The 27,365-nt window shown below is 38.9% G+C and overlaps 2 protein-coding genes across 2 annotated transcripts in view; both read left to right on the forward strand.

The window, feature by feature from the left end:
- Positions 1 to 2,594: 2,594 nt before the first annotated feature.
- LOC128513851 (E3 ubiquitin-protein ligase TRIM35-like) lies at positions 2,595 to 6,666 on the forward strand. Its single transcript, XM_053487397.1, has 6 exons — positions 2,595 to 2,951; positions 4,805 to 4,900; positions 5,030 to 5,260; positions 5,797 to 5,819; positions 5,898 to 6,019; positions 6,103 to 6,666. The coding sequence occupies exons 1-6, from the start codon at positions 2,595 to 2,597 to the stop codon at positions 6,651 to 6,653; spliced, it is 1,380 nt and encodes a 459-aa protein (XP_053343372.1). The 3' UTR covers positions 6,654 to 6,666.
- A 3,041-nt stretch (positions 6,667 to 9,707) lies between these two features.
- The window catches only part of fam171a1 (family with sequence similarity 171 member A1), a 37,774-nt gene continuing 20,116 nt past the window's right edge, over positions 9,708 to 27,365 (forward strand). Inside the window, exon 1 of the mRNA XM_053487944.1 lies at positions 9,708 to 9,986. Within this exon, the coding sequence (XP_053343919.1) occupies positions 9,878 to 9,986 (109 nt within the window). The 5' untranslated portion in view covers positions 9,708 to 9,877. The remainder of the gene's footprint in view (positions 9,987 to 27,365) is intronic.

Here is a 27,365-nt window from a genome sequence, read left to right on the forward strand (position 1 = left end):
TTAAAGAACACAAGAAATAAGATGACACAAATCCATACACGCTTTTTTTCTAATTACAAGTGATAAAATCAAAAGGCTCACTGTGTTAACATTTATTGTGCTAAAATTTGATCCTAATAAGATTTGATTTAATTTGAATTCTAGAACAGTGGCAGCTGGAACACCTAAAACAGATGCAGGATTATTTATATATATTTTTTATAATCTAAATAAAAATGCTTTTTTAAACGTGGGCTATTGTTATTTACATGCAATATTTGTTAATTTAATTTAAATGGGGTTTGGTCTCCGGAATGTTGAGCATCAGGATCCTCTTCTTTACTTTCCTACGTAGAATCAGCGCTTAATCGCACGCATTAAGTTTTGTAAAATCGTTTAATGTTTAATAGTAAATAATGACCCCCGTTGCGCTGTACCACCGCTGGGAAAACCTTATGAAATACAAGTTTAGGACAATGATGATGATCTGCCACGGCGTGCGCGTGTGATGGGTGTATGCCCAAATCTACTATAACTACTCCCTCACTCCGTAGGCTCCCTGAATAGGCAGCAAAGGGGACGGGGCCGCCTATTTGTGCCGGCTGGCGATAATTAACGTTAATATGATCTCGGGCTTGCTCCGCATTATAAAAGCAAGGCGCGGAGGTTTGTCTGAGGTCTGGGAAGTACGTGATGTAATGGAGAATATGAAAGAAGCATGTCAGTGGGGAGATGTGACGCGACCAGGCACTTTAAACAAGGACACTAGAATTCCGCCCTTTGATCTCCGCGCTGAGGACAGCCCGAGAAAGAGCTGCGCGAGCTCCCGCGGCACCTTCACTCCCGCACCGTGCCCGCCCTCGCAGCCTCGCTGCCGAAGAGGAAAAGTGTGGTTAGGTTTTTGCGTCAGCGAGAACTCGCGCCGGCCATCGACAGCGGGAGAAGCGCCGTCACGAGGGAGCGTGCAGGAGCGCTGCCTCCGCGTGCTCAGTTCTGCCACTCGCACCAACACTTAGCATCAGCTGTGTGCCCGCATGCCAGTGTGGCACAGCCCCTGGAACTGCACATGCACAACCTTTATCCCTTTCTTTCCATTCTCCCTCCTTCAACACTTTCCTTCCCCATTTTACCTAAATAAATTACCCTTTTCCCGTAAGACCTCGCCTCGTGTCCGTGCTTTATGGTGCCGCCCGTGCAACATGGGTCGAACCTGTTACAGATCATAACAGTCTACTGCATTTCATTCTTATAATAACGCAAAAACACAAGCGGGGCTGAATGACCAACATCAGCTGACGCAGTAGAACGTCCTGACAATGTTATAATTTTTATGGTCATTTATTTTAGTTAATAAATCTACTATAAATTTAAAGAACACAAGATATAAGACGACACAAAATCCTACACGCGTTTTTTTCTAATTACACGTGATAAAATTTAAAGGCTCACTGTGTTAACATTTATTTTGTTTAAATTTGATCCTAATAAGATTTAATTTAAATTCTACATTTGTATCGTCATTTTAGTTCTGTGATTATAAATTTGTTTAACTACAATGTTTTACTTGATTTTATCCGCTACTACGTGCTGTTCTAAAACTCTGTGTCTCCTTAATCCAGCAGAGAATGAACTAAGGCTTGAGGCGTCAGCCTGTAGTTATATAGCGCCACTCAACGGTAAAAGCCAGCAAACGCACAAAGCCAAACGGTACCGCCGAGCGCGGCGACGGTAGGACCTACAGTCCGATTGATTAACCACTGTATGTATGCATGTAATTATATTTTTCTATATAATCTCCTGCTTCCCTAATGCACTTATCTCATGCACTTATTTCACTACTACATACTGGATACCATCAAGGTAATAAAAATTCTCAGTATGCCGGAGCCATGATCAGATTCCCTGCTTCACATCTGAAATGCTGGCCTCCCAGGAGCTTTAAGAGCGTTTTCAAACATGTGGAAATGGCTTGGAGTGAGGTAAGGACTGTACAGAGAATGTGGCAATAACTCCCACTGGGCTCCTGTAATGTCCAAGTCCAATGGTGTTCTGTTTCTGACTTTAAATTTCAATCGGAGGTGAACCAAATTTCAGTGTGGGCCAGTGCCAAAAAGTCCCTTACTTACTCTTAGGTTAGTTTCTACCTTATTTCTACTTTTGCAAAGAGATTTGATTCATTATATTATGCACTCACTGTTATAGTGGTATTAATTTAAGTATCTCAGAGTCTTATGCTAAAGCCTTGTGCACATTGTGTTTGGATACCACTTTGGACAGAAACACTAAATTGAAAACTATCAAGTTCAATTAAAAACCAGTATTAGCACAAATACTTATATACATGACTGAAACTTGCGATCTAATTTACATTAAACATACTTTACTTCATATGGACCAAGTGTGTGCTGCGTGATGATTTGCAAATGATCCCCTAAGGTTGACACACCCTGACTGACCTGAAAATAAACCCTGAACGTATTAAAGATCACATTAGCAGATGGGGGCAGCTCATTTTACGACCAAAACAGGTCAGCCTCCACGAGCACACGGCACAGCCTTGATTTCCAAACTACCACCGTATCATAAAAAGAGAGTTTTGTAAGTCAAATACACAAATGGATTCTCAGCTTCCTTTCTCTGCTAGAGAATCATCCTGTACTGTGTGCAGCAACATCTTGAAGGATCCAGTTTCCCTGTCTTGTAGACACAATATCTGCAGAGTCTGTTTCGAGGAGCACTGGAAGTGCACAGGGTCTCTGGAATGTCCTGTTTGTAGAGAACAAACAGCTACTCCGTGTAATCGTGACGAAAGAAAAAGGAATGAGAAAGCTTCACTCTGCGGTTTACACAATGAGAAATTCAGCCTCTTCTGCCTGGAGGATGAGCAGCTGCTGTGTGCAGTGTGTCGCACCTCAAAAACACATGAAAATCATAAACGTTGCACTATAGATATTGCGGCACATGACCACAAGGTGAGACAAGTAAAATTGTTTGCAGAAATGTCATTTACGTTGTTAAGATGAAAAAGGGTGTATTCTATTTAAAGGGTGCATTCTGAGTTGAGTTACACTCGTAGTGATTTATCACTGAAAGTTTGCTAATTTGGTCTCGGGTAAACTACAGGTCGTGATGGTGTTATGCGCATGAGTAGTGTGTACCAAAAACAGGTGTGTGTTAGAGTGTTTTTTTACCTTGTATTTAAACAATATTTTCTTCTCTGAGGAGCATTATTAACCACAATACAGTATGTCATGATTGAATTTGTTTTAGGGTGTTAACACTGGAAAATTATTGATTTAACATTCATTTAAAATCAATGTTTTTTTGTTTACACACAATGCATTACACCCCGATCAGATACTATAACGTGGAATAAATAGTGCTGATTATCAATTACAGTGGGGGAAATAATTATTTAATCCCCTGTAGATTTTGTAAGTTTGCCTACTCACGTAGAAAAGAAGAGTCTATCATTTTTTTTATCATATTATTTATTTTAAAGGATAGAGACAGAATATCAATCAAAAATCAAGAAAAAAAAACACATTATATAAATGTTAGAAATGAAGTTGCATTTTACTGGGTACAATACAGTGTCAAGAAAAAGTATGTTAACCTTTAATTTTATGGTTTTCTGCATTGATTTGTTATACATTGTGATCTGATCTTCAACCAAGTCAGTGAACTTGACAAATATATTGTTCCTAAAAATAATAACAAATTTTCCATTTTAAAAAATCTAATCACTACAGTACAAACTTTTTTTTCTTTTCTTTTCTTTTTTTTTTTTTTTTTTACAAATGTTTTGATTTGGATCTTTTAAGGTTATCACAACTAGTGTCAGTCAAATTGTTAGTTAATAAGAATAACATCATTAACTACTGGGAGAGGGAGAAAGAGAGTGAGAGGCCATAACTGCCTTGGAGGCACAAAGAGAACCTGTAACCTGTTGTGTTTCGTGTTGTGTTCTTCTAGTCCTTGTTTTGCTCGTTTCATTAATCTAGTTGGTTTTGTCGATTATAAAACAAAAATCTGTCTCCAACACTTTCTCACATTAAATAGACCAATAACTATAAGAAATCCATAAGTCCATAAATCCAAAACTTTTAAGGTGTGATTTTTACCCTGTTACTAAATAAATAAATTCACAAACCCCATGGCTAGGTTTCTCTGATCCCTGAAATCCATTACTTTAACTCATTTTCCTTATGTTAGAGTTTATCAAATAAAAATATATATTGTCATTTTTTATTTCTTTTTTAAAAACTATGTACAGCATGTGTATACATTCCAATATATAGGGCACTGGTGGCTCAGTGGTAGGTGTTTTGCCTGCCATGCGGAAGGCCCGGGTTCGATTCCCAGCCAGTGTCCAAACCCCAGCCACTGGATGCAGTGCCGGTCCCAAGCCCGAATAAAATGGAAGGTTGCGTCAGGAAGGGCATCCGGCGTAAAACCTGTGCCAAGTTGTAGTGCGGACTGGGTAATCTGCTGTGGCGACCCCTGGTAGAGAGCAGCCGAAAGACCAACAACATGTGTATACATTCCAGTATAATTTCCAAATATGCATAAGGTGACTGAATACACGTAGCGCTCCTTAAATAAATACTAAAGCACCCTTACAGTAAGCCCCCAATTCTTTACTTTGACTTATTGTATATTAGTGCTATGAAATGCTACTTCTATATCTTAATTTGTTGGTTGTAAATATTATAATGTAATTTGCGAATAGGCTTATATAGCTTTGGTTGTGGAAATCGAATAAGGTTTTTTTTTCTTTTACTTTGCTTGGATGAACTAAGTTTACAATGTCTATTTATTTCAGAGGGATCTTAAATCATCACTCCAACACTTACAGAACAAGTATCAGGTCCTCAAGAAACTCAAGTCAAATTATGAACAAACTGGAAAATGTATAAAGGTGAGAAGAAGTATTTCTAAAAAAAAAACTGCATATTATTATTATTATTATTATTATTATTATTATTATTATTATTATTATTATTTAAAAGTAATGTATAGTACTTAACGTAAAATCTCTTCATTTTAGTATCAGACCAAGAAAACAGAGCAGCAGATAAAGAAGGAGTTTGAAAAGCTTCATCAGTTTCTTCAAGATGAAGAAGCCTCCAGATTAGCCGCTCTGAGACAGGAAGAGGAGCAGAAGAGTGTGATGATGAAACAGAAGATTGAAGAGATAAATATTTGGATATTGTATTTATACTCTATGCTCAAAATGGCAAAAGATGACTTGGGAAGTGAGAGTCTGACTATTATGCAGGTAGATAACTGGCCTAGACCTTAGCATGTAAGACCAATCAGGAGCTCAAATCTTCAAGGGTTCCTATCTGTTTAAAACTTTTGCATTGCATTATTTAATAGTTTTAATTAATTATAATGTTGGTGGGTTAGTGGTTAGTACTGTCACCTTGCACCTTGAGGTCATGGGTTCGATTCCTGCGTTGGGTCTGTTTGCATGGAGTTTGCATGTTCTCCCAATGCTTGGTGGGTTTCCTTCAGGTTCTCTGGTTTCCTCCCACAATCCAAAGACATGCAGATTAGGCTAACTGACGTTCCCAATTTGCCTGTAGTTTGTGAATGTGCATGTTAATTTTGACCAGAGGTCCTACAACGGTTATAGAAGATGGGTATAAATGTAATGGTCACCACTGGCCTCCAAGGACCCTAGTTTGACTACAGAGGTTCCTAGAAGGATGGGATGGAGTTATAATGTTTTAATAGCAGGGAAATAGTAATAATGAATAAACTGCTTCTTTGTCCATATTTTTGACTGGTATGTCTGGATTTTTTTTACAGAGCTTAAGAGCATTAGCAAAAGGGTAAGTCATCTTTTTTTTAAATCAGAACCCATCAGAACCCATAACACTACCAACTCCTGAATACTTTACTACCTAAAGCAGAGCTCAGAGCTCCTGTCAAGAGCCACAAATGTCCCCAGAATCACTGATTAATGAAGCTAAGCACCTGGGGAACCTGACATTTAGAGTGTGGGAAAAGATGCTGGAAGTTGTTCAGTACAGTGAGTTTCCAAACAAAAAAACTTACCTAAAATCTGTTGTGCAATCGTTCTTGGATCTTCAATGTTCACATTTCTCTCTGCAGGCTCTGTGATTTTGGACCCAAACACATCCCACCCTGAGCTTACCCTTTCAGATGATCTGACCAGTGTCCAGCGCGGTCATGGAACACAACACAGCCCTAATAATCCAGAAAGATTTGACCAGTTGTACTGCGTTGTGGGTTCTAAAGCATTTACCTCTGGTATCCATAGTTGGGATACCGAAGTCACGGATGTTCTTGATTGGGAGGTCGGTGTGACAACTGCACTAATTTCCAGAACCGGAAAAACTGACTTGGATAGAGAAGCTTGGAGTGTCAAGGCTTCTTGTGGTGAATATCACGCACAAGTTGCAACAGCAGCAGCCTTCAAGCTTTATCCTAAAGAGAGTCTACGGAAAATAAGGGTTCGGCTGGACTGCGACAGAGGACAGGTTGAGTTCTCTGATGCTGATACTGACACACATCTTTTTACTTTCAGCTATAATTTTACTGAAGGAGTCGTTCCATTCTTCATTACTCCATGCAAACATTCACCCTTGAGGATATTACCACAATATATTGATTTGATGGTAAATATAGGACAAGTCAGTTAGAGGGTGAGCTTAATGCCTTAAGTCTTAGTCCATGGGGAATATACTCAAGGGTAAGTCAAAAATGATCTGCACTCCAGTCATATTAAAAATGCACCGTCTTATCAGCATTTTCTATTTAAGGCTACTGTCTTTCCAGTCATTGTTTTGCAGGTGTAAATGTTAAATCAGTTCATTTGTAACTGCAGCGCAAGCAATTGATGCACCAAGTGTGATTTGCTAAAAAAAAAAAGAGCATTGTGCATTTTTTGTGGTCTGAAAGTGTACCTGGTGCTGTTATTCATAAAAAACTATGTGTGCAGGTTAGCACTGTCGCCTTGCACCTCCAGGGTCTCAATTCTCGTCTCTGTGTGCATGACTGTCTGCATGTCTCCCTGTGCTTGGTGGGTTTCCTCCGGGTAGTCCGGTTTCCTCCCACAGTCCAAAGATATGCAAGTTAGGCTAATTGGCGTTCCCAAATTGCTTGTAATGTGTGTGTGTGCCCTTCGATGGATTGGCACCCTGTCCAGGGTGTACCCCGCCTTGTGCCCTAAGCCCCCTGGTACAGTATATAGGCTCCAGGTCCCCGTGACCCTGAATACAGGATAAAGTGATATAGAAGATGAGTGAGTGAGTAATTCTACAGCCAAAGTGCAGATAATGTTTGACTTATCCTTGTAACATAATTCAGGACAGTGCACATGTCCTGAATTATGTTATTATTATGATTATTAATTAATTGTGCAAATAAAAATCCTCTGGTGTTGGTGAAACCAATTTATGTGTGAAATAATGTAATCTGGAAACTGGTATATTATTTACGTGTATGTATCTGCTACTTATAATGAAGTAGCAAATACAAGGATTTTTTAATTTTTTATTTTTAGTGTTTAAGGAAAAGCTAGGATTCCATTTTTATGTTAAAAATATGCTAAGTTTAAGTGTCATATATTAAATGCACATAAAGACTCATGGACAATCATGGACACAAGGTGGCAGCATTGCACTTTTCAATTGTTCCTAAGAGCAGAATAGCTTATAAATATGTATCAGGGTTTTTACCCTTTTCCCAGTAAAATTAATGCATATTAAATATAATAAACAATGTTTTAAATGCATTTTTATCAGCACAAGTGTATCATGTGGCTGAAAATAATCATTTGGGCCTGACTTGTCTATGTTCATATGGCATGTTTCCAAGAAATATAATAAAAAATGTTTTTTTACCAATATGTGAAAAGATGCATTACTGTTGGAAATAACAATATATCTGCTGTTAGTGCATAATACTTTATAATCAATTAATTTTTTATTAATATTAGAAAATGTTTTCCCTGTGAAGCTGCACTAACATTGTCCTGTAACATCAGTACAGCACAGAACTGCTTAGTTCACACAGCAATAATAAACATACAGAACATTAGCTGGCATCCTGAGTGATCTGATTGTAAATAGTTCAACATTCAGTGGATTGAGGTACATACGAGCACATAACAGTAGCATAAACTAGTAGCATAAACACAAAAGCATCTCAATTCATCATAGTTGGGAACAAAAGAGTAAATATGTAATCTTTTTTTTAGACAATTTGGAAATCACCCTGAATGGTATAACTGTTAATAGATAAAGGTGATTCTATAACCAGCTGCCTTACATAACATCTTACGTTATCTCATCTGACAAGTTTCCAAATAGACATGATTTACACAGACTTTATACAGTTAGTTACGACCGAGTAATATGTTTGGACATGAGGCATTTCACGTGTGATGATAATAGATGGTAACAGCACTGGGACCTTTAACTATGTGTATCACTTTATAGGTTGAATCCCATATCACTCTGTAACCAGATATCAGGAGGACTATTTGTTGTGTTGAATAAATTATTGTAGAGTGCATAGCACACTAGCTTTCCATTTAAGACTATTTGGGATTTAAACCCAGAAAGCAGAAGTTAAAGTAGCTGATATTTTGAACCGGAATAAGTGGAAATATAAAGAGAAAATTAAGAAACTTGCGGGACCGTCCACCACCTCCATGGTTTATTCTATTCACTTTTTGGCTACATAGTACAGGTAAGAAATAAAAACTTCTTTCACCCCTGTTTTACAGTAGTAATTACATTAACCGTGCACAATACACTAGCTCCACCAGTTATGGTAGGATATTTATTCATTCATCTTCTGTACCACTTATCATGTATACAGGGTCACAGGGGCGGAGCACAACCTGAACAGGCCAATCACAAGGCACACACACACTTACTATAGGCAATTTGGGAATTCCAGTCAGGATATTTTTGTACTGTGAAGGAAACTGGAGTACTCTGGGGAACTTCAAGCACAGGGAGAACATGTAAACTCAACACACAGACCGGAGGCGGGATTCAGACCAGGACCCAGGAGGGGCAAGGCAACAGTGCTAACTATTAGGCCAGCGTGCCACCACAGAAGGATATGTGTTATTAAACAAGGAAATAACAATAATTCATTGATAATAAATGGTGTTTGTGGAACTGTAGTATAAAAGCAATATCACACAAGAGGGACTGCTTTGAGCATGGCTGCGATGAGGTCTTAGGCACATGGACACAATACAATTTGGTGCCCATTAAGTTTTTTGCCTGTGTTACACCGCCTATTAATGGAAAAATCCACTGTGAAACATATTAAAATGTTCATATTAAAGTATTAGTGTTGTGCTTAGCAATTTTAAGCTAGGGTCCTACAGTATGTTCTCCAGGTTTGTTGCTTAACTTTTGCTTAATTATAAAACGAAGAGAGAGAGAGAGAGAGAGAGAGAGAGTGTGTTTTCTTGCAAATCTAGAATACTAAATGGTTATGCAGCTATAATGTAATGTAGTGTTTAGCTATATCTTGTAGATGAACTGTAAATATTAGGGATGTATTTTGTTATGTTTTTTTTTTTTTCCAATGCAGAATCCAGTGCTATCCTTCTTGAATGTGATGTACTACAGGAACTGAAAGAGGGGAGGAAAGGAAAGGGTTAAAATCTGGTGGCGCTCTTGCACTCCCTCCAATCTTTGAGCTTTTTTTGTATCAGGAGTTCTCGGGCGGCATCAACACAGAGGATGTTGGCTGATTTTTTCAGGATGATTTGCAACATCTAACCCTAAGGATCCAAACATCCTACAATATGGAAAGAAGCAACACCACGAACGGATGTTTGCTGCAGTAGAAACCGCAATCTTTCTCAGCAGATTTCTCTTTACTCCAAGTTTTAATAATGCGCTGTGTGGAGGTCAGCAGATCCGTCGTGATTGTGCTCTGTCTTCTGGGATGCAATATCTGGAAAGCACTAACGGAAGCTTTGCGAGAAGATAGCGACCTCAGAGGTAGGTGAAATCACATTTTTCATTTTCCAGCAAAAAAGAAAAAAAGTTTGCACCATGTCAGTGAGCTGCGTTAGTGTGTGTGTGTGTGTGTGTGTGTGTGTGAGCAGAAAGAGCTGCACGGGATTCCCTCTGCATGTGGGCTAACGTTCATCCCAACAACAAAGCTAGCTCGGTTTGCTAATCTGCTGTCAGCTACTTTTAAATACAAAGTAACCGAGTTATCAGACAAACCCCTCTTTGATCCCCTTAAAGGCGCAGCGTTTCAGGTTCTTTCATGTTTACCTGCACATCTTTTTTGTTTCCTTTATTATTATTATTATTTGTTATAAATTATTTGATTTAAAATTCTGCTTATCTGACTGTCATTTAGCGTCCTTGTTAGCTCGTTGGCTAACCATATACAGTACTATATAACCCATACTACAGTATATACCGTTAGAATGTTTGAATAAAATGTTTACATTGTTGACTAAATATATAGTATATGCTAATAACTTAAACATTTAGGTTAAAGCCCTGTGTTTATAGTCCTTCTTTTCCTCGTCATGTAAATCTGGGAACATACTTTATATATTTTGTAGTGAATATTATTATTATGTGTCGTTTTTAGTCCTGGGATTTATATTATCTAAATATACAAATGTATGTAGCTACCAAAGCATGTAATTATTATTTATTCATTTTATGAAAAATGGGAATCTCGCATGGAGCTAAAGAAATGCTGCAATGATGCTTAGCTTTAGGACATCCGAGAGATGCAGCTGTGTAAAAAATACCATGTAAGAAAGATAAACAGATTATTTTAACAATTACAAAACATATCAGGATGCTTTAATTATTATTATTATTATTATTTTTTTTTTTTGGAAATTTTACCCACTACTGACTGTGATGTAAATGTTTGGATGTTCGGGTGTCCGGCCCCCCCCCCCTTTCCCGCTTTACTGCCACTCACACTCATGCCACAAACCCACCAGTTCTGTCTAATTGCATTTCTTTCACTTTGATAACAGTTTGGAGATCATTCCCTTCCCCAGTCTCGTGCATGAAAACCAGTCATGCAGTAATCAATGAGGATAAAGGACATTAGGATCAATAACAGGGTCACTCCAGATTGGCGCTCTGTACTGGGTTGCCAGATTTCGCGAGTTTCCTGAGCAGTTCCGAAGCGACCCTTCAAAACTTAGTTTAAAATCTTAATAATAAGCGATTAAAATCAAATGCGTCAAAGTGTACATAAAACCTCTCAATACTTTACAGCCTGTATATATGTGCATATAATTTGCGAGTAAGAGAGAACATATGGACAATCTGGCAACCTGGGTATAATTTGATTCTGTTTATAGAACGACCCAGACCTGGCCACGCCTCCTCTGCCTAATGCCACGCCTGCTGTGCTTAAGGCCACGCCCCTGCCTGTAACCCCAAAAGGACCTCAGAGATACAGTTGTAAAAAAAAAATTTACAGTGAAAATTTAGTATTAAGCTGTTTAATATTGATTATTTATCAATCTCAGTTGTTTCTGTAGTAACAGCTATGTATGCTAGATGCCAAAATACAATCTAATATTAATAAATAATAACTCATATGATGCAGTAATATATAATTGTTAATTTAGGTATATATTTCATTACGGTATAAAATGAGTTTAAAAAAATCTTCTTGCCATGTCACTACGGTATAACAAATTGGAGCATGCTATTATAGGAAAATAATTCACCTTAGGGTGGATTATATTTGCTATAACAGCACGGCCTGTTGTGTTATTCCTTTATCCCGTTGTATTATTGAACTAGAGGTTACCCACGGCTCCGCCTCATACACAAGGTTTACCCGCAACTCCGCCCGCGTGCAAATCCTGATGGCTGCGTGCTATCATTAAGTCCGAATGGCGTGTGCGGCCAACTAGTTGTCGCTCCTCGCACTCTTTTGCACAGTTCTACCTGTTGTACAGTATGCGCTAAATGCACTGAATGTCTTGTTCTGTTCTGGTTCGTTTCCAACGTGATGACAGAAAAGCTAATAATCGCCGAGTCACTAAACATATATAGATAATATATATATTTGAAAAAAAATAATACAACAATTAGTATCGCCCTTGAAACGAGCAGATTATTTGTATGGTGGCTAAATGTGTATGTATATTTAATTTTATTATTATTATTTTATTCCTCTTTGTTTTTCTTCCCAGTCTTACTAAACAAAGGCAATACCAGATACGGATGTACAATGGAGTCTGGAAACCCCACTTTCTCTTTTTAATGCGCTATAATGTGTTCCTCAAACGATGAGTGTTGGAAATCGGTTACTACTTTTAAAAGAACTAGTGGTTTTCCTTGGACGTTTCTGCACAGTTAGATGGGTAAAGCTAAACCACAACAGGCTTTTAATAGAGGAAATCTTATTATCTCTTCACAGCAAATTAAACAACCACAGCAGTGAATAAAAGGCTGTGCTCGTGTCATCAAGCCCTTCCTGAGCTGCTTTCCCTCATCCACGGTTACACAGTCTCGAGACTCTCTTTACCTAGGGTGGAGGAGCGATTCGGCTGCCTGCCTCACATCTGGAGAAGTCGGTTTTTTTTTTTTTGCGTGAAAAGGAAAGGCAGATATGAAGGGCTGCTTGTTTTATGTGGTATAGAAAAACACATGAGATAAAGTCGTAAGTGTGTGGTGCACATTTAGACATGGCTCTGCATTAGAGCTGTATGACTCATGTATTTCTTGCATACATTTATGACTTTATTTAATAGCATATAAACGTGAATCATGCTTTGGCTCTTTATAACACGCTGTTCGAGTGTGTTAGTCGATCCAGAGGTTGGTCTTTAAAGCTGAATGTATGCGTGTCAACAAGACACGGCTGTGTCTGATGTTAGATTTAATGTTGCACAGTGTATATGCATGAATAGTGATTGGTGTATAGGGTTATGGATTTCAATGTAATTATAGTTATTTAGTTATTAACCAGGGATTGAGCTAAATCATCCTTTCCCTACCGCTTTTAGTTAAACTACCAATTATCAAGCTGAAAAGGTTAAACTCGGATGTAAAGCAACCTTTAATTTCAAGGTCCTGTATTTTACTTTTTTTAAATTAACCAAGTATCAGAGTTCGCATCTTAATGCCCAAGCCCAGAATTCTTTTGCAAGACATGTCCCGTTAATATAAACTCAACTGCTAGTACTGGGTTGGACCCCCTTTATAATTCAGAACTACCTTAATTCTTTGGAACACTGATTCAACAAGTTGCTGGAAACGTTCCTTAGAGATTTCGGTTGCTAACATGATCCATGATGTCACTTTCCGTTTTACCACATCGCAAAGGTGCTCTAATGGACTGAGATCTGGTGACCGTGGGGGCCATTTATTTGAGAACCCATTGTCATATTTACTAAACCAGGTTGAGATGATTTTAACTTTGTGTCATGGTGCGTTATCCTGCGCTCATTAAGTGATGGATACCGTCAGCAACAATACTCAGGTAGGCTGTGGCATTTAAACGATGCTCAGATGGTATTAAGGGGCCAAGAACGTATCCCCCACACCATTACATCACCACCACCACTAGCCAGAACCATTGATAAGAGGTGGACTGGATCCTGTAGTGTATTACAAAAGGCTGACCCTATTGTCTGAAGTTTGCAGATAATATAAGACGTTTTTCCAATCCTCTGTTGTGCACTTTTGGTTAGCCTATGTGAATTGTAGCCTTAGTTTCCAGTTTTTAGCTGAGTTTTTATGAGTGGCACCTGTTGTGGTTTTCTGTTTCTGTATCCCATCTGCTTCAATGTTTGAAATGTTCTACATTTAGAGATGCTCTTCAGCATAGCTCAGTTATAACAAGATGATATTTGTTATTGTTATTGTTGCCTGTCTATCAGCTTGAACCAGTCTGACCATTGCATCAACCAGGCATTTTGGCATTTAGAGATGGTTGAGTGTGAAAATCCCAGTAGATCAGCAGTTTCGGATGCTCGTTCTGATGCTCGGTTTGAACTTCAGCAGGTCATCTTGACCATATCTACTGTACATGCCTGAATGCATTGAGTTGCTGCCATGTGATTGGCTGATTAGATGTTTGGATTAAACATCAGGTGTACCTGATGAAGTCATTGGTGTGTGTGTGTGTGTGTGTGTGTGTGTGTGTGTGTGTGTGTGTGTGTGTGTGTACATGTTCTTGTTTGTCTGCGTAGTCATGTTAATGAGAAACTGGAGGCAAAGTTCTAAGCCATTATAAACACTGGATAATGAAGATCAACTCTATTAGATTGAGTGTTTGTTGTTGTGGTCGCTTTAAATATATAACAGTTGCTTTGCTTTCGCATTGTTGCTTTTTCGGGGGAAAAAAACAACAACTTTAAGGAGTTGAACAGTAGACGTAAATCTGGCAAAAGGCTTAAGACACTTTGTCTTAGTTCTGAGGTTTAAACTATGAACCATTAAAAAAAAAAAAAGTTGGTTATTAACCAGTTCTGAATTTGTCCTAAGAGTCTCTCTCTCTCCCTCTTTCTCTCTCTCTCTCTCTTTCACACACTTTAACCTTGCGCAACCTTGAATGTTTGTACTGGCTGTTAAGTCTGATCAATACAGCCAGGTTTTTGAGACATTTAATGCCTCAAACAGGGGCCTGCATGCCTCCAGAGCAGTGACTGATCTTTTGTGTCAGACTTGTATACAGGATCATGTTCTCTGTGCTAATGATGCACAGGCTCAGCGTTAAACACACACTCTGGTTTAAGCGATCAGTCTGACAATAAATGCAGGGTCTTAGTTTATTCCACAGCTGCGATTAATGTTTATGAAAGTTGATGTAGAGACTTGATAAAGTTCCCTTGAGAAACCTTTTTTTTTTTTTGGAAGGAGTCTTCAATAGATGAGTGTGCATGAATCGTAATATTACTCTAATAATGAAAATAACAGCCCAATAGGAGTAAAAATGCATCTTTCCGACCCGATCTGGCTCTAACAGGAAGAATTTTTGATGTTAATAGGAACAACTCTGTTGCACCAGTATTAACTTTCCTCTCCGCTGTGGAAGAAGCATTGATTGGTTTGCCATTTTACACACAATAAAGTATCTAACCAATCACTGATGAGCAGAGTTGGGGGACGTAACTTTTTAAAGTAACTAATTACATTACAAAATTACTGTCATTAAAAAGTAATCAGTTACATTACAGCGTTACTTTCTGATAAAAGTAACTAGTTCGAGTACTTTTCTATTGCAGAAAATTAAAACACCGTTATGATTCCTCATGCATGTTGTTTTAGTTAAGACCTTTATAATTATTCTACCATCATCACTCAGTGAAGTTTGGCCCTTAATCTGTTAACTACTAACAGCAGGAATAACACAGGGGTGCGGGTAATCGGGGATGGGGGCGGGGCTTATAGGACGACTTTCACACATACACACACTAACTGAATCACTGCTGTCTGGCTCACGGATTACATAAATTGTCTGAATAACGTATTACATTTTTGGCATTTGTGAACAGCAATATGGTTTCATGCCTAGAAAGAGTACATTAGATGCAGTATTTGCTTTGAGGATGCTGGTGGAGAAGTACGGAGAAGGTAATAAAGAGTTTCATTGTGTCTTTGTAGATTTAGAGAAGGCAGATGAGTTCAATGTGGAGGTGGGTCTGCATCAAGGATCGGCTCTGAGCCCCTTTTTGTTTGCTCTGGTGAGGGACAAGATGAAAGATGAGGTTAGACAGGAGTCTCCATGGACTAGGATGTTTGCAGTTGACATTGTGCTTTGTAGCGAGAGCAGGGAACAAGTGGAAGAAAATTTGGAGAGGTGGAGGTATGCTCTGGAAAGCAGAGGAATGGAGGTTAGCCGCAGTAAGACGGAATACACATGTGTGAATGAGAGGAACCCAAGAGGAACGGTGAGGATACAGGGAGGAGGGGTAAAGAAGGTGCAGGACTTTAAGTACTTAGTGTCAACGGTCCAGAGCAACGGAGAGTGTTCAAAGGAGGTGAAGAGGCCGGTATAGGCAGGTTGGAATGGGTGGAGAAAAGTTTTGCAATAAAAGAGTATCAGCAGAGTGAAAGGAAAGTTGTACAAACCAGCGATGCTCTACGGCTTATAGACAGTGGCACTGAAGAAAAGACAGGAGGCAGAGTTGGAGGTAGGAGAGCTAAAGATGTTGAGGTTTTCCTTGGGAGTGACAAGGATGGATAGGATCGAGAATGAGTTTATCAGAGGGACAACCCATGTTAGATGTTTTGGAGATAAAGTCAGAGAGGCCAGATTGAGGTGGTTTGGACATGTTCAGAGCAGAGATTGTGAAAATATCGGTAGAAGGAAGCTGAGGTTGGAACTGCCAGGCAGGAGGTCTAGAGGAAGACCAAAGAGGAGATTTATGGATGCAGTGAGAGAGGACATGAAGTTAGTTGGTGTGAGAAAAGAGGATGCGGAGGATAGGGTTAGATGAAGGCAGATGATTCGCTGTGGCGACCCCTGAAAGGGAACAGCCGAAAGACAAAGATAAAGAAGAACGGATTACATTTTTGAAAATACAACTAAAGGAGGAACGTTGTTTCGTTTCACTGTGTACTGAACTGTATATGGTTAGAATGACGATAAAGCCGACTTGACTTGACTTGATATCTGGCAAGTGGTTCTGTGGTGTAAGTGCAATAAAACACCAGGGGAAATGCTGGTTTTGGAAGATAAAGGCCTTTGCGTTAGGCACAGTAATTGAATTTAAAGTCCGTCACCTGCCGTTTTAGCAAAGTGTTGTTTTTTTAATGTGTTTATAGGGTTGCTCATGTTCTGTATCCTCCTGTAGAGCTAAAAAAAAAAAAAAACATTTCTCCTTAATTGTCACGTTTGTGTATTTCAGGAGCGTCAAGCATATAATCATAAAACAGAAACTGAATAACTGACTACTAATGTTAAAGAACTTCAGTTAAAGATTGATATGCACTTTGTTGTAGCAGAGTTTCCTGATCCAGTTTCCTCCTCTCTCTCTCTCTCTCTCTCTCTCTCTCTCTCTTTCTCTCGTTCCAGCTCTGTCCACTGCATTGCAGTGCTTTATGGGTTTCTGTGCGTGTTTAGACAGTCCCATTACAAATAATGTGCAGGGTAGTATTTATTGCTTGTGTAGCTTAAAAAAAAATCACAGTCTCTAAAAAAAGGAAAAATGGATATTAAACACTTGGTGTACTTTGACATGTTCGGGAACACTTATTACATTGTTTTTCTCTTTTCAGTGTTATGCTTTATACTTGCAGCTGGATAAAAACAATGATCCACATTCGAAATCCAGAACTGCAGCCAGGTCCCTGATCTGTCTTTAGGGTGGGTTTAGTTCACTAGATTTAATATGAACACACACACACTCATACACATACACACACATATATACTGTACACACACATACACACACGGAGCAAGTACTGTAAATGGATCCATGTCCAGCTGCGGTATGAGGGATTGTCTCATGATGTCTGACAAGCCGTAGGTTGGCTTGAGTAATGCTCATGTCATGTAGATCTGAAGGCCAGCAGGGGAATGACCTCACAACATGAGTGCATGTAGTAGGCATGTTGATAATCTGCTGGTTTTGGTGCTTTTAACACGCGCGCACACACGTTGCCAGTGCTTTTGCTTTCCTGGATATAACATTTCAAATTAAGCAGAGACAAAAAGACTGTTTGTTAACCACCTGACAAGCATGAGATTGTATTTATTTTTTTTCTTTCTTTTGTAGATTTTATAGGTTAAATTGCACTGGCTGAAATAATACACTGCCTGGCCCAAAAGAACAGTTGCCATCCCCACTAGCCCATTTTCAGTCCGTGCCATATGCCTAGACCTGCCAACTGAATTTTTTTATTTCAATCCCACTCATTTTGTACTACACAAGTGTTCGAAACTGGAAATATTTTTCGTATCATCAGAATTTAGCACGTTAACACCTTAACATGCTTAACCTTGGGTGATATTTTAATATTCTGGGCATAAATTATTATTATTATTTTTATTATTTTTTTTTGCTGATAATGCAGCATCACAGGGCAGTACTGTGGAACATACTCCAGAAAGCAAAGTGCACTATCCGTTGTCTTCTATACACACAAGCTCACAGACAGCCATGATGGCCTGGTATTAATTTGATTGACATCTACTGTTGAATATTCCATGAGCTTTTGTTTACAATAAAGGTGAGGCGATGATGGTGTGTACTGAGGTTAATTGAATAAACAAGTAATTTGAGCATAAGTATACGAGCAATGATGGATCAGAACAGCAAGATCTATGACAGCACCTGTGTCACCTGGTAATATAATAAAGCTCCAAAGTCGGCTAAAATGCCCCAATGCTGGAAATCCGTAGCCTCTTTCTCAGGCACCAGAGAAATTCTTTTAAGATTTATGATGTGCATGTGTCTGGTACTTCACTAATTGAGACGAGTCCCATTTTGGTAATGGCAGAGGCTCTCCAAGAGAGAGGGCAGTCATGTGACCAGTGTGTTTTAACCTGAGAGTGCTGGAGGGGGAGGTGAAACATGACATGGAGTTATTGGTTGTAAATGCAATTGAGGTTAAAAGTCTCACTCAAGGGTCACACAGTGGAGGCTTGTCAGTGCTAGGATTTTAACTCATGACCTTTCAGTCAGTAACACAATGCCTTCACCGGTAAACCACCACAAGTCTTGTGTACTTTGTATTACTTTTGATTGAAACTTGTGAAAGATGAGGCATTGTTCCAAGTCATAAATAAAGAGTGTGGATTATCGGGTGACTCGGGTGACTCTAGTGGCTGCACTGTGTAGTCTTTTGTATTTTCATCCGTCGAAGTAAATTGCATCTTGGTTTGTGTTTAACTGAAAGTTCTGCCCAGAGCAACTTTCAAGACATGATGATGGAGACTTTGGATCATACTGGAGTTAAGTGCCGTGCCTGAGGGGACCGCGGCCTTAGTCATGAGCTGGATTGAAATCAGTGGCTAATTAAGATGAGAAAGGAGAGGGTACCCTCAGTTTACACACTATTGTTCTTACATTAAGCTCTTTTTAATCATCTCGAGTTTAAGAACATCTGGATATGGTATGTTCACCGATTGGTTCCTTAAATTTTTAGAAAAGGCTTTATTGCCCTGTTCTTTGTAGGAAGGGTGTTTGGTTCAAGTGTGGTGCTTCTCTGCAAGGGAGAAAGCAAATCTGGAGAAATAGTGTGTGTTTCAGAATAATTACAGGTCACGTTGTGTTTTATTTGAGACAGTTTTCGTCAAGTTGCTGTTGTTCGAAAGCTTGGAAAAACATCTGTAAGTTACCTTGTTAAAGTAGGCGTCTATCTATCTCTTGGGACTAGCAAGCTTGTTTAACTGGATTAGATTCGATTTCAGTTTAGATCAGGGTGTCACTTGTTGAATACTTTCTGAATGAGTGTTTTCTTTGGAAGATATTAGTAGATTAATAGATATTGGAAGGAGTCACTAGTCTATGTAGCGCTTAAACATAACCCCACACTGCACAACCATTCCCTTGGATTCTCCAGCACTGCTCAACTTGAAGACGTTCATCTAGACTGTTTCCTGTCCTCGAGATGTCCATACAGCCAAGTCACTGGCAATTTTTTTTAAACTATAGACCTTCCTGTTTCTTAGGTATGTTTATGTGTACATCAAACACTAACACACTGCCCGGCCAAAAAAAAAATACTCAAACACACATGCACTGATATTTCCTTGGACCTCCTTTTGATTACGGCATGCTTTTACTTAGGCATCATTTCGATTTGCCACAACATTTAGAGTCAGGTCAATTTCTCAGTATATACAGGTCATCTGCTAACATCATTTTCTGGCCACTTAACATTACCGAACCTAGACCTGACCCAGAAAAGCCATCCCAGGTCATAACACTGCTTATACAGACTTGTAAACTATGCCCTATGCTTTCTTCTTACACGTTGTAACAGGGTAAATCTGGCCTCATCAGACCACATGACCTTTTTACAATCCTCCACAGTCCATTCTTTATGCTTCTTAGCTAATTGAAGGCTTTTTTCCAATTAGTCTCACAGATAAGTGGTTTTCTTAAGGCTACACAGCTGTTTAGTCCCAATCCCTTGAGTACTCTTCACATTGTGCGTGGAAACGCTCTTACTTTCACTACAAAACATAGCAGTGAGCTCTACTGTTATTATTTTATTATTTCATTATGTCACCAGGTATTTAAATTATTTCCAATCACCATATCCATTCGACCATGATGGTTTGCCACATTCTATTGACACCAGCTATTCACTGCATCAGTTGGGGTTAAATCACTGATTGCAGCTGAAATATATTAATCGCTGCAGTAATTACCCAATAAAAGACTCTGACCTCTTTGCTTAATTAGATCCAGATGGTAAATTCTTTTTTTTTTTATATGTACATAGTACAACCTGGCAACCAACAAACATGGCTTTTTTTGCCTGTCTGTGCCATCCTGCTATAAACATTTTGAGTGGTATTTCAGGAAATCGCACAGTATTTAAGAACGTCTGGAGGAGCACAATGAAAAGGGGGGATTTCCAAGGTGAGATCTAAAAAAGGCAGTCAAAAGTGAAGATATGTCTGCAGGAAACTGAAGAATGGAGTTTCAAAGGAAAGAGCTGCAGCGTGTCATTGTGTGCAGGGATTTAATGCTCTCCTGCTGGGGAGAAAAACAATAGATCTGTCAAGTCGGGTTTGCAGCAGCACTAGAGGTGTTTTGAAAGGAGCGTGTGTACAGCAAAGACAATTCGTCTCAGTGCCACAAAGGACAAAGTCGTACCAGATGGGTTTTATGACAAACCTGCAAACTTTTTTACACATTGATAACATTATGAAACATTTGAAAGTCTTTTGTCAGTAAAGATGATTTTATGAATCCCCACTGTGGCAGAATGGCTGACACCTGAAAATTACACTTATGTTATTTCAGATAAATTAGCGGTTACACCAAAGGAGAATAAAAATCACCCAGTGAAAAAAGCCAACTGACTGAAGAGGAACGTATATAAAAGGCAGATTTTTGCTTCATAAAAAAGGTTTTTCTGAAATACAATCTGTCTCACGTTGTGTAATCTTTAACAGCAAAATAATCCTCCTCTTAAATGGCAACGTTATTTTAAAAAGATTATTTAAAAAATAAAGCGTAGAAGTTATCCCTGCAGCCTCACACCTCCATGGTGTAGGGTTTGATTCCCACCTTGGGTGTGTGTATGCATGGAGTTTGCATGTTCTCTCCCGTCCTTGGTGGGTTTCAGGAACGCCATGTTTGGTTGATTGGCATTCCCAAATTGCCCTTAGTGTGTGTGTGTGTGCGCGCCCTATGCTGGATTGGCATGTATTCCCCACCTCATGCCCAATGTCTACTGGGCCTTCCACATCATAGGATAAGTGGTATAGAATATGGATGTATGAATGAATGAATAAATTAATTTAAAATGATAGAGAAATGTGTTTCAGATTGACAATGACACTGGGATATAATAATTTATGATTTTTTTATGGTACGGCATTAGCTAAATTCTGCTAAAAAGCACTAATATATCAAGTCCTGCCTTTGTGCGCTAGGATTGGCTTGTTTTACATCATTAGTTAAGATCTAAACAATCATTATTGAGACAGAATGTAACATGTTATAACAGAGAAGGTTCGTCGGGAAATGATGGACGATATAATTAAACTTTACCTAAAACAAACTTACTAACAGATTGACAATCGTTTTGTTTTTTAATAACAGGAATTTCCATAAAATAATAATAATAAAATAATAATAAAAATTTTATTATCAAGTAATACTTATATTAACTTAATGTCTGGCACATAATTGTTTTTAGAAATTGTTGTTGATATTGGTCAGTGAAATGACACTCTTAGTAAATGGCTATGATTTATTATTTATTGGAACAGCCAGACTTTTTTGTTTTGTTGTCTTTGTATCGTTGCGTAAATATTTTAGTTAATGCCTGCAAGTCTGCGGAAAGGATTCTTTTCCATCCAGGATGGAGTTGAATCTGCAGAGCGGTCATGTTAATGTAAATCTCTCCTGCCAGCATCTGTGGGGATTTTCCACATTAACTGGTTGTGTTTTATTGGGAATGTTTGCTTTCCAGACATGCCATGCTGTGCTGAAAGAGGCTGAGGGCTGTTTACGAGTCTGAACCTTGGTTTAATTTTATGTTCAGATTTTTTTTGGTTTGGTGTTGTTTTTTGTTTTTAATTCTTGCCTCCAGTAACCCTTGAACTGTTTGTTGACACATGCTGTACAGTATGTGGCATATCAGCAACTCTATTGCTTTGCTGTAGTTGTGAAGCGTGGTGGAGGGTGCATCATGGGTTGAATCAGGGTAGCCATATATACTCTGAAGCAAAGAGCCAAGCCAGAGAAGTAAATCAACAAACAAATAATTTACACAAAGCATAAAATAAGTGTCTTGGCACGACCAAGTCAGAATCAAGTCAGTATGCTCAACTGAGATGAAAGTATGAAATCTCTGAAATAGTTTTGTAGGGAGAAAATTCCTCCTCAGGGTTATGCAAGGAAATGTTTAATAAAGGTTATTAGTATTACAGTTTCATTTCTGTCTTGGTATTACTTGTTCCCCTATGACATCTTGTAATAATAAGGGTGAGACCTTAAAAATTCCTTAGTAAAGGACAGTTTATTTCCATGACAGCAGTTGCACCCTTGTCATTGATTTTGTCCTGCATGTTGCTTATTTGTTAAAGCATATTTTTGTAAACCGTATTTGTGTATTCGCTCATTTGTTAAGTATGAACATTGAAATCAGTGACCTGAGGCACCTTCTCCAAGAAACCTGAATCCTCTGAAATACTGTTTGTTGCATACACACAAACAGCACTCTGTGTTTCTCCCTGAGACATGAAACCTCATAGGGGCAACCTTCGTGTCCACTGGGAACAAGTCCAACTGCGAGGCCCTCAGCTTGGGAGTGGAGTGTATTCCCACACTCGCCCATGGCGTATCTCCCCTGGGAACTCCAGAGCAGGAGAAAGATCAAGAGGTTTCTTATCAAAGCCTGTACTGTGCAGATATATAAAGACATGTCCTTTTTATGTCGTTTTCATCTCCCACATTTCCACGAGAGCAACGTTCCATGTTCTCATACTGTACTTTGATTACCAGTTTAAAGGTCTAGTCCATCTGAAGACCGTTTATGTCTGCTAAATGACTGGCGTTTCACCTGACCCTCACCATTCATCTAATAAATGGGGAGTACAAAAGTGGGCTGAGCCCAAGTTGATTATGTAGGTGGTCTGGTCACTGGGTGCTTGTCTATGGACATTACCCCCAGTACAGACTCCAGGCAGCAGTCCTAGTACCCCTAACCAGGGGGGGATGGAATATGAGAGCTACATTTATGCATCACTGTTTGTCTTTGACTGCTCTCTCAGAACTGTTTATAAAGACTGGTCCTGGAGTTCAGGAGGAGTTATCATAAGGTTGATAGTCCATTTTATTATGTATATATAAATTCTTACATTAAATAAATCCATTTATTTAATCATCCCCTAATTTTTTACATATACATCTGTATCTATTCATCTTCTTCTTTTTCTTTCAGCTGTTCCCTTAAAGGGGACACCACAGCAAATCATCTGCCTCCATCTAACCCTATTCTCTGCGTCATCTTCCCTCACACCAGCTAACTTCATGTCCTTTCTCACTACATCTATAAATTTCCTCTTTGATCTTCATCTAGACCTCCTGCCTGGCAGTTCCAACCTCAGAACATGTCCAAAACATCTAACATGGTTTTCTCTCTGATGGACTCATTATTGATTCAATCCATCCTTGACACTCCCAAAGAGAACCTCAATGTCTCCATCTCTGCTCCATCTCTCCATACATCATCATCTTATCCACTTTTATTATATATGCACACATTCTTGCATCAATAAATCCATCCATCCATTCATTCATCCATCCATCTACCCATCCACAGTGCCATCCATACAGTTTTTGTCATCCATTTATTTATCTATTTTTATTATCTACACACACATCCATCATCCACTTATTTACTTTTATCATGTATACGCACAATATAGCATCAGTAAATCCATCCATGCATTATCTGTTTCTCTATCCACGTTTATCATTTACATATTCATCTATTCAGCCATCCACCCACCCATCCATTCATTTACCTTAGTTATACATCCATTCATCCAGTCACCCTATAATCCATAATCAGTTTCATCATTCATCCATCCATATATTCAAGTTATGGACCCATCTATCGGTTCATTCATGGTCCATGGTCCATGTGTATCATTTAATACAGCCATCCCTTTATCCTCTTACATCATTTATACACCCACCCATTTATCAATTGATCCTTCACTACATACAGCTTTCCCATTTATCTATCCATCCATCCATCTATCTTTATCATTTATCTGACCATTGTTCCATCTATCCACACATCCATGCTTTCATGCATCAGCGTTTATCATTTATACAGCCAGTTATCTCACCCATCCGCTTCCATTCATACAGTTTTATTATCCATACATCTATCTATCCTTGTTTCTGTCCATCTAAATGTCCATATATGCATCCACCCTGTTTTATCATTTATACGCCCATCCATGCATTTAGATTCGTTTTTAACAAAACTGAATATAATTGAATTAATATTTGTTAGTCACTTAGTTTCACTAATTTGTTCCTATAAGCTACTTTACACTGTATTCTTGTATCCCACTGTAACTGTATCATCTTTACTCTCACTGTACTTGATGAGCCAGATTGCTTTTGCTAATTTTGCTTTGATCTTGACTCTGGATGAACAGTTTAGGAGCTACACTATGCATTATACATAGAGATCCTAAAAGAGAGACAGAGCGAGAGAGGATCGATCACGTCTGGCAACTTTCAGGTCTGTTTGCAGGTCAGCACTCAGCCCTCACGCATCAAAAAACCCAGCGTCAGCATTACCGGGCTATTTCTGTTCAGGACAGACTGCGAGAGTGTGTTGTTCTTTGGAGAAAAGCACTGGTTGTTAAGTAAACACAGCAGAAACAATGATCCACCTGACCTGCACCTGTGCTAGCAAAGGAACACGGGTGCGTGTCTGGTCATGTGTGTGTGTTGCCCGACTGGTTGTTCTCAGTAGGAAAGTTATCGCAGTTTATATATAAACAAATGTGGGTTTACTAGACAGTCCCAGTAGTCTGTCAAAGGCGTGTTTACAGTATATTTGTCTTTGCGTGTCCCGTGTTAAAACGTCAACCCAGAATAAAAAACTTCATGGTGTGCTGTTAGAGGAAATGTTTTGCATGCCACAAAGTGTGTAATAGTTCCTACAGTATGGCAGTTTTCCAACCATCTTTTTTTTTTAATCAAAGAACAAAGTGATAAACTTTAGATGTTTATGGTTACAATCAATAGTGTATGAAACAGATGCTCTTATCATTTACATTAACACACTATCCTAAATAGTGTCGCTTTGAAATGAAATCCCTTCTTTTTTTTCTTCTTTTTAGCTTCTCTGTATCGATCTGTCAGCGCGAGAAAAAGAGCATAACCTCCTTAACACACACACTGGTTACTGGATTGAATCCACACACACACAAACACGCGCTTGCCTGCATCGAGTAAGCGCTGACTCTCATTGTCCCATCGACAGGCCGCTAGGGAAGTCTAACTAGTGACACTGCAGTGCTGTGTTGCCAGGTCTGTGGTTTTCCCACAGAGTCAAGTGGAAAAAAGACGTCATGGCGAGAGATCAAATGGTGCTTTTCAGGAGGTAAAAACGAATAAAGCAAAATCCCAGCTGTACTTCTAAGAATAAAATAACACACTTACTGTTAGCTCATTATAGAATAAAAAATAAATACACATTTCTATCTATTTCCATTTGCCCTTTCATTTCCCTTTACTGGGTCGAATTCCTTACGACAGTGGTTCTCATCCCACAATCTGGACCATCCCCTCCCTCTGGACTCGCCCTTTGGTTGTGTAACATCTTTGACGGTTGTAAATCTATTGCACTGCTATTTCTACCGCCATTCCCAGCATGTTCCAAAATTTATTCACACACAACGGTTTTCAAACTCGCAGAGGTACTATAGATGAAATTGAACAATTGTCTAATTAAGGCTAAGCAGTGCTGTACATAGTTCATGTTTTGACCGTACAAGCCATGTTTCTGTTCTTTCTTTCAGCTTATAATGATAACATAATAAAAACTGACTTATTTTCAAAAATGGCTTTCCTAAGGGAAAAAAAAAGAGATTGGGGATCTGAGCTTTAAGTTTCATGCGGGCTAAGGCTCTGTCTGGGTTACTGATCAGAAGGTCGGCAGTTCAATCCCCACCTCCACCAGGGTGCCATTGTGGGCCCTTAAACCAGTCTGACTCAGGGGTGTGGATCATGGCCGACCCTGTGCTTTGATCCCAGCCCCCAATAGATATAGGGGGGAAAATTAATGCAGTGATGCATTGTAACTTTTTTTGTGTGGCAATACATCAGCTTCAAAATGCATAAATTTTTTTTATGAATTTGTTTTTACAATAACATTTGTTTCTGGTGTTTCCCATCCCTGGCCCACAAGCTGGGAGATGCGATAAAGAAATTTCATCCTTGCACAAAGAGGCACAAACTTTATTAACAGCATTTCAAAGCTCATTAATAAAACTATAAGCTGGTTGTTTTTAATCCTTCAAAACGTGTAAGAAATATCGCTGCTTGAGACAAATCATATTCATACTATTGAATAAAATCGATTGAAAAATCGCAATGCTCAACAATCTAATTGAATTGAATTGAGGATTTAATTATGATTTACAGCTGTAGCTATCATTCCAACCAGGTAGCCAGGAAACAAGGTTCAAAGGTGTAAAACCTATTAATATTTACAGAAGACTACAGAAGAGCACAGTACGGTTATGAAACTCTTAGCCACAGTAAAACATTTAAATGTTTTACGGGAACAGTACACACAATCATACACATTACAAGAACGTGGCTGCCACATCCCTCATACAGTCCTGATCGCACTCAAGCTATTTCAATATGTTTGGGCCATTTAAGGAATTCCTGGGAGGCCAGTGTTTTAGAGGTGAAGCAGGTAGTCTGATCACTAAGAAGACTTTCTACCTTGAAGGTGTTCAAGCACTAGTAAAATAAGTGGATTAGTGTAGCAGGGGATTATATAGAGAGATAAAGGGAGGTTTTTACTCTCATAACTGTATTCTGGTGACTTAGTGGTTAGCATGGTCACCTTGCGCATCCTGGGTTTGATTCCCACCTCGGGTCTGTGTGCATGGAGTTTGCATGTTCTCCCCATGCTCGGTGGTTTTCCTCCAGGTACAACGGTTTCCTCCTACAGATATACAGATTGCTGCTCCCAAAT

This window comes from Clarias gariepinus, chromosome 26, assembly GCF_024256425.1.
Source record: "Clarias gariepinus isolate MV-2021 ecotype Netherlands chromosome 26, CGAR_prim_01v2, whole genome shotgun sequence".
Lineage (NCBI taxonomy): Eukaryota > Metazoa > Chordata > Actinopteri > Siluriformes > Clariidae > Clarias > Clarias gariepinus.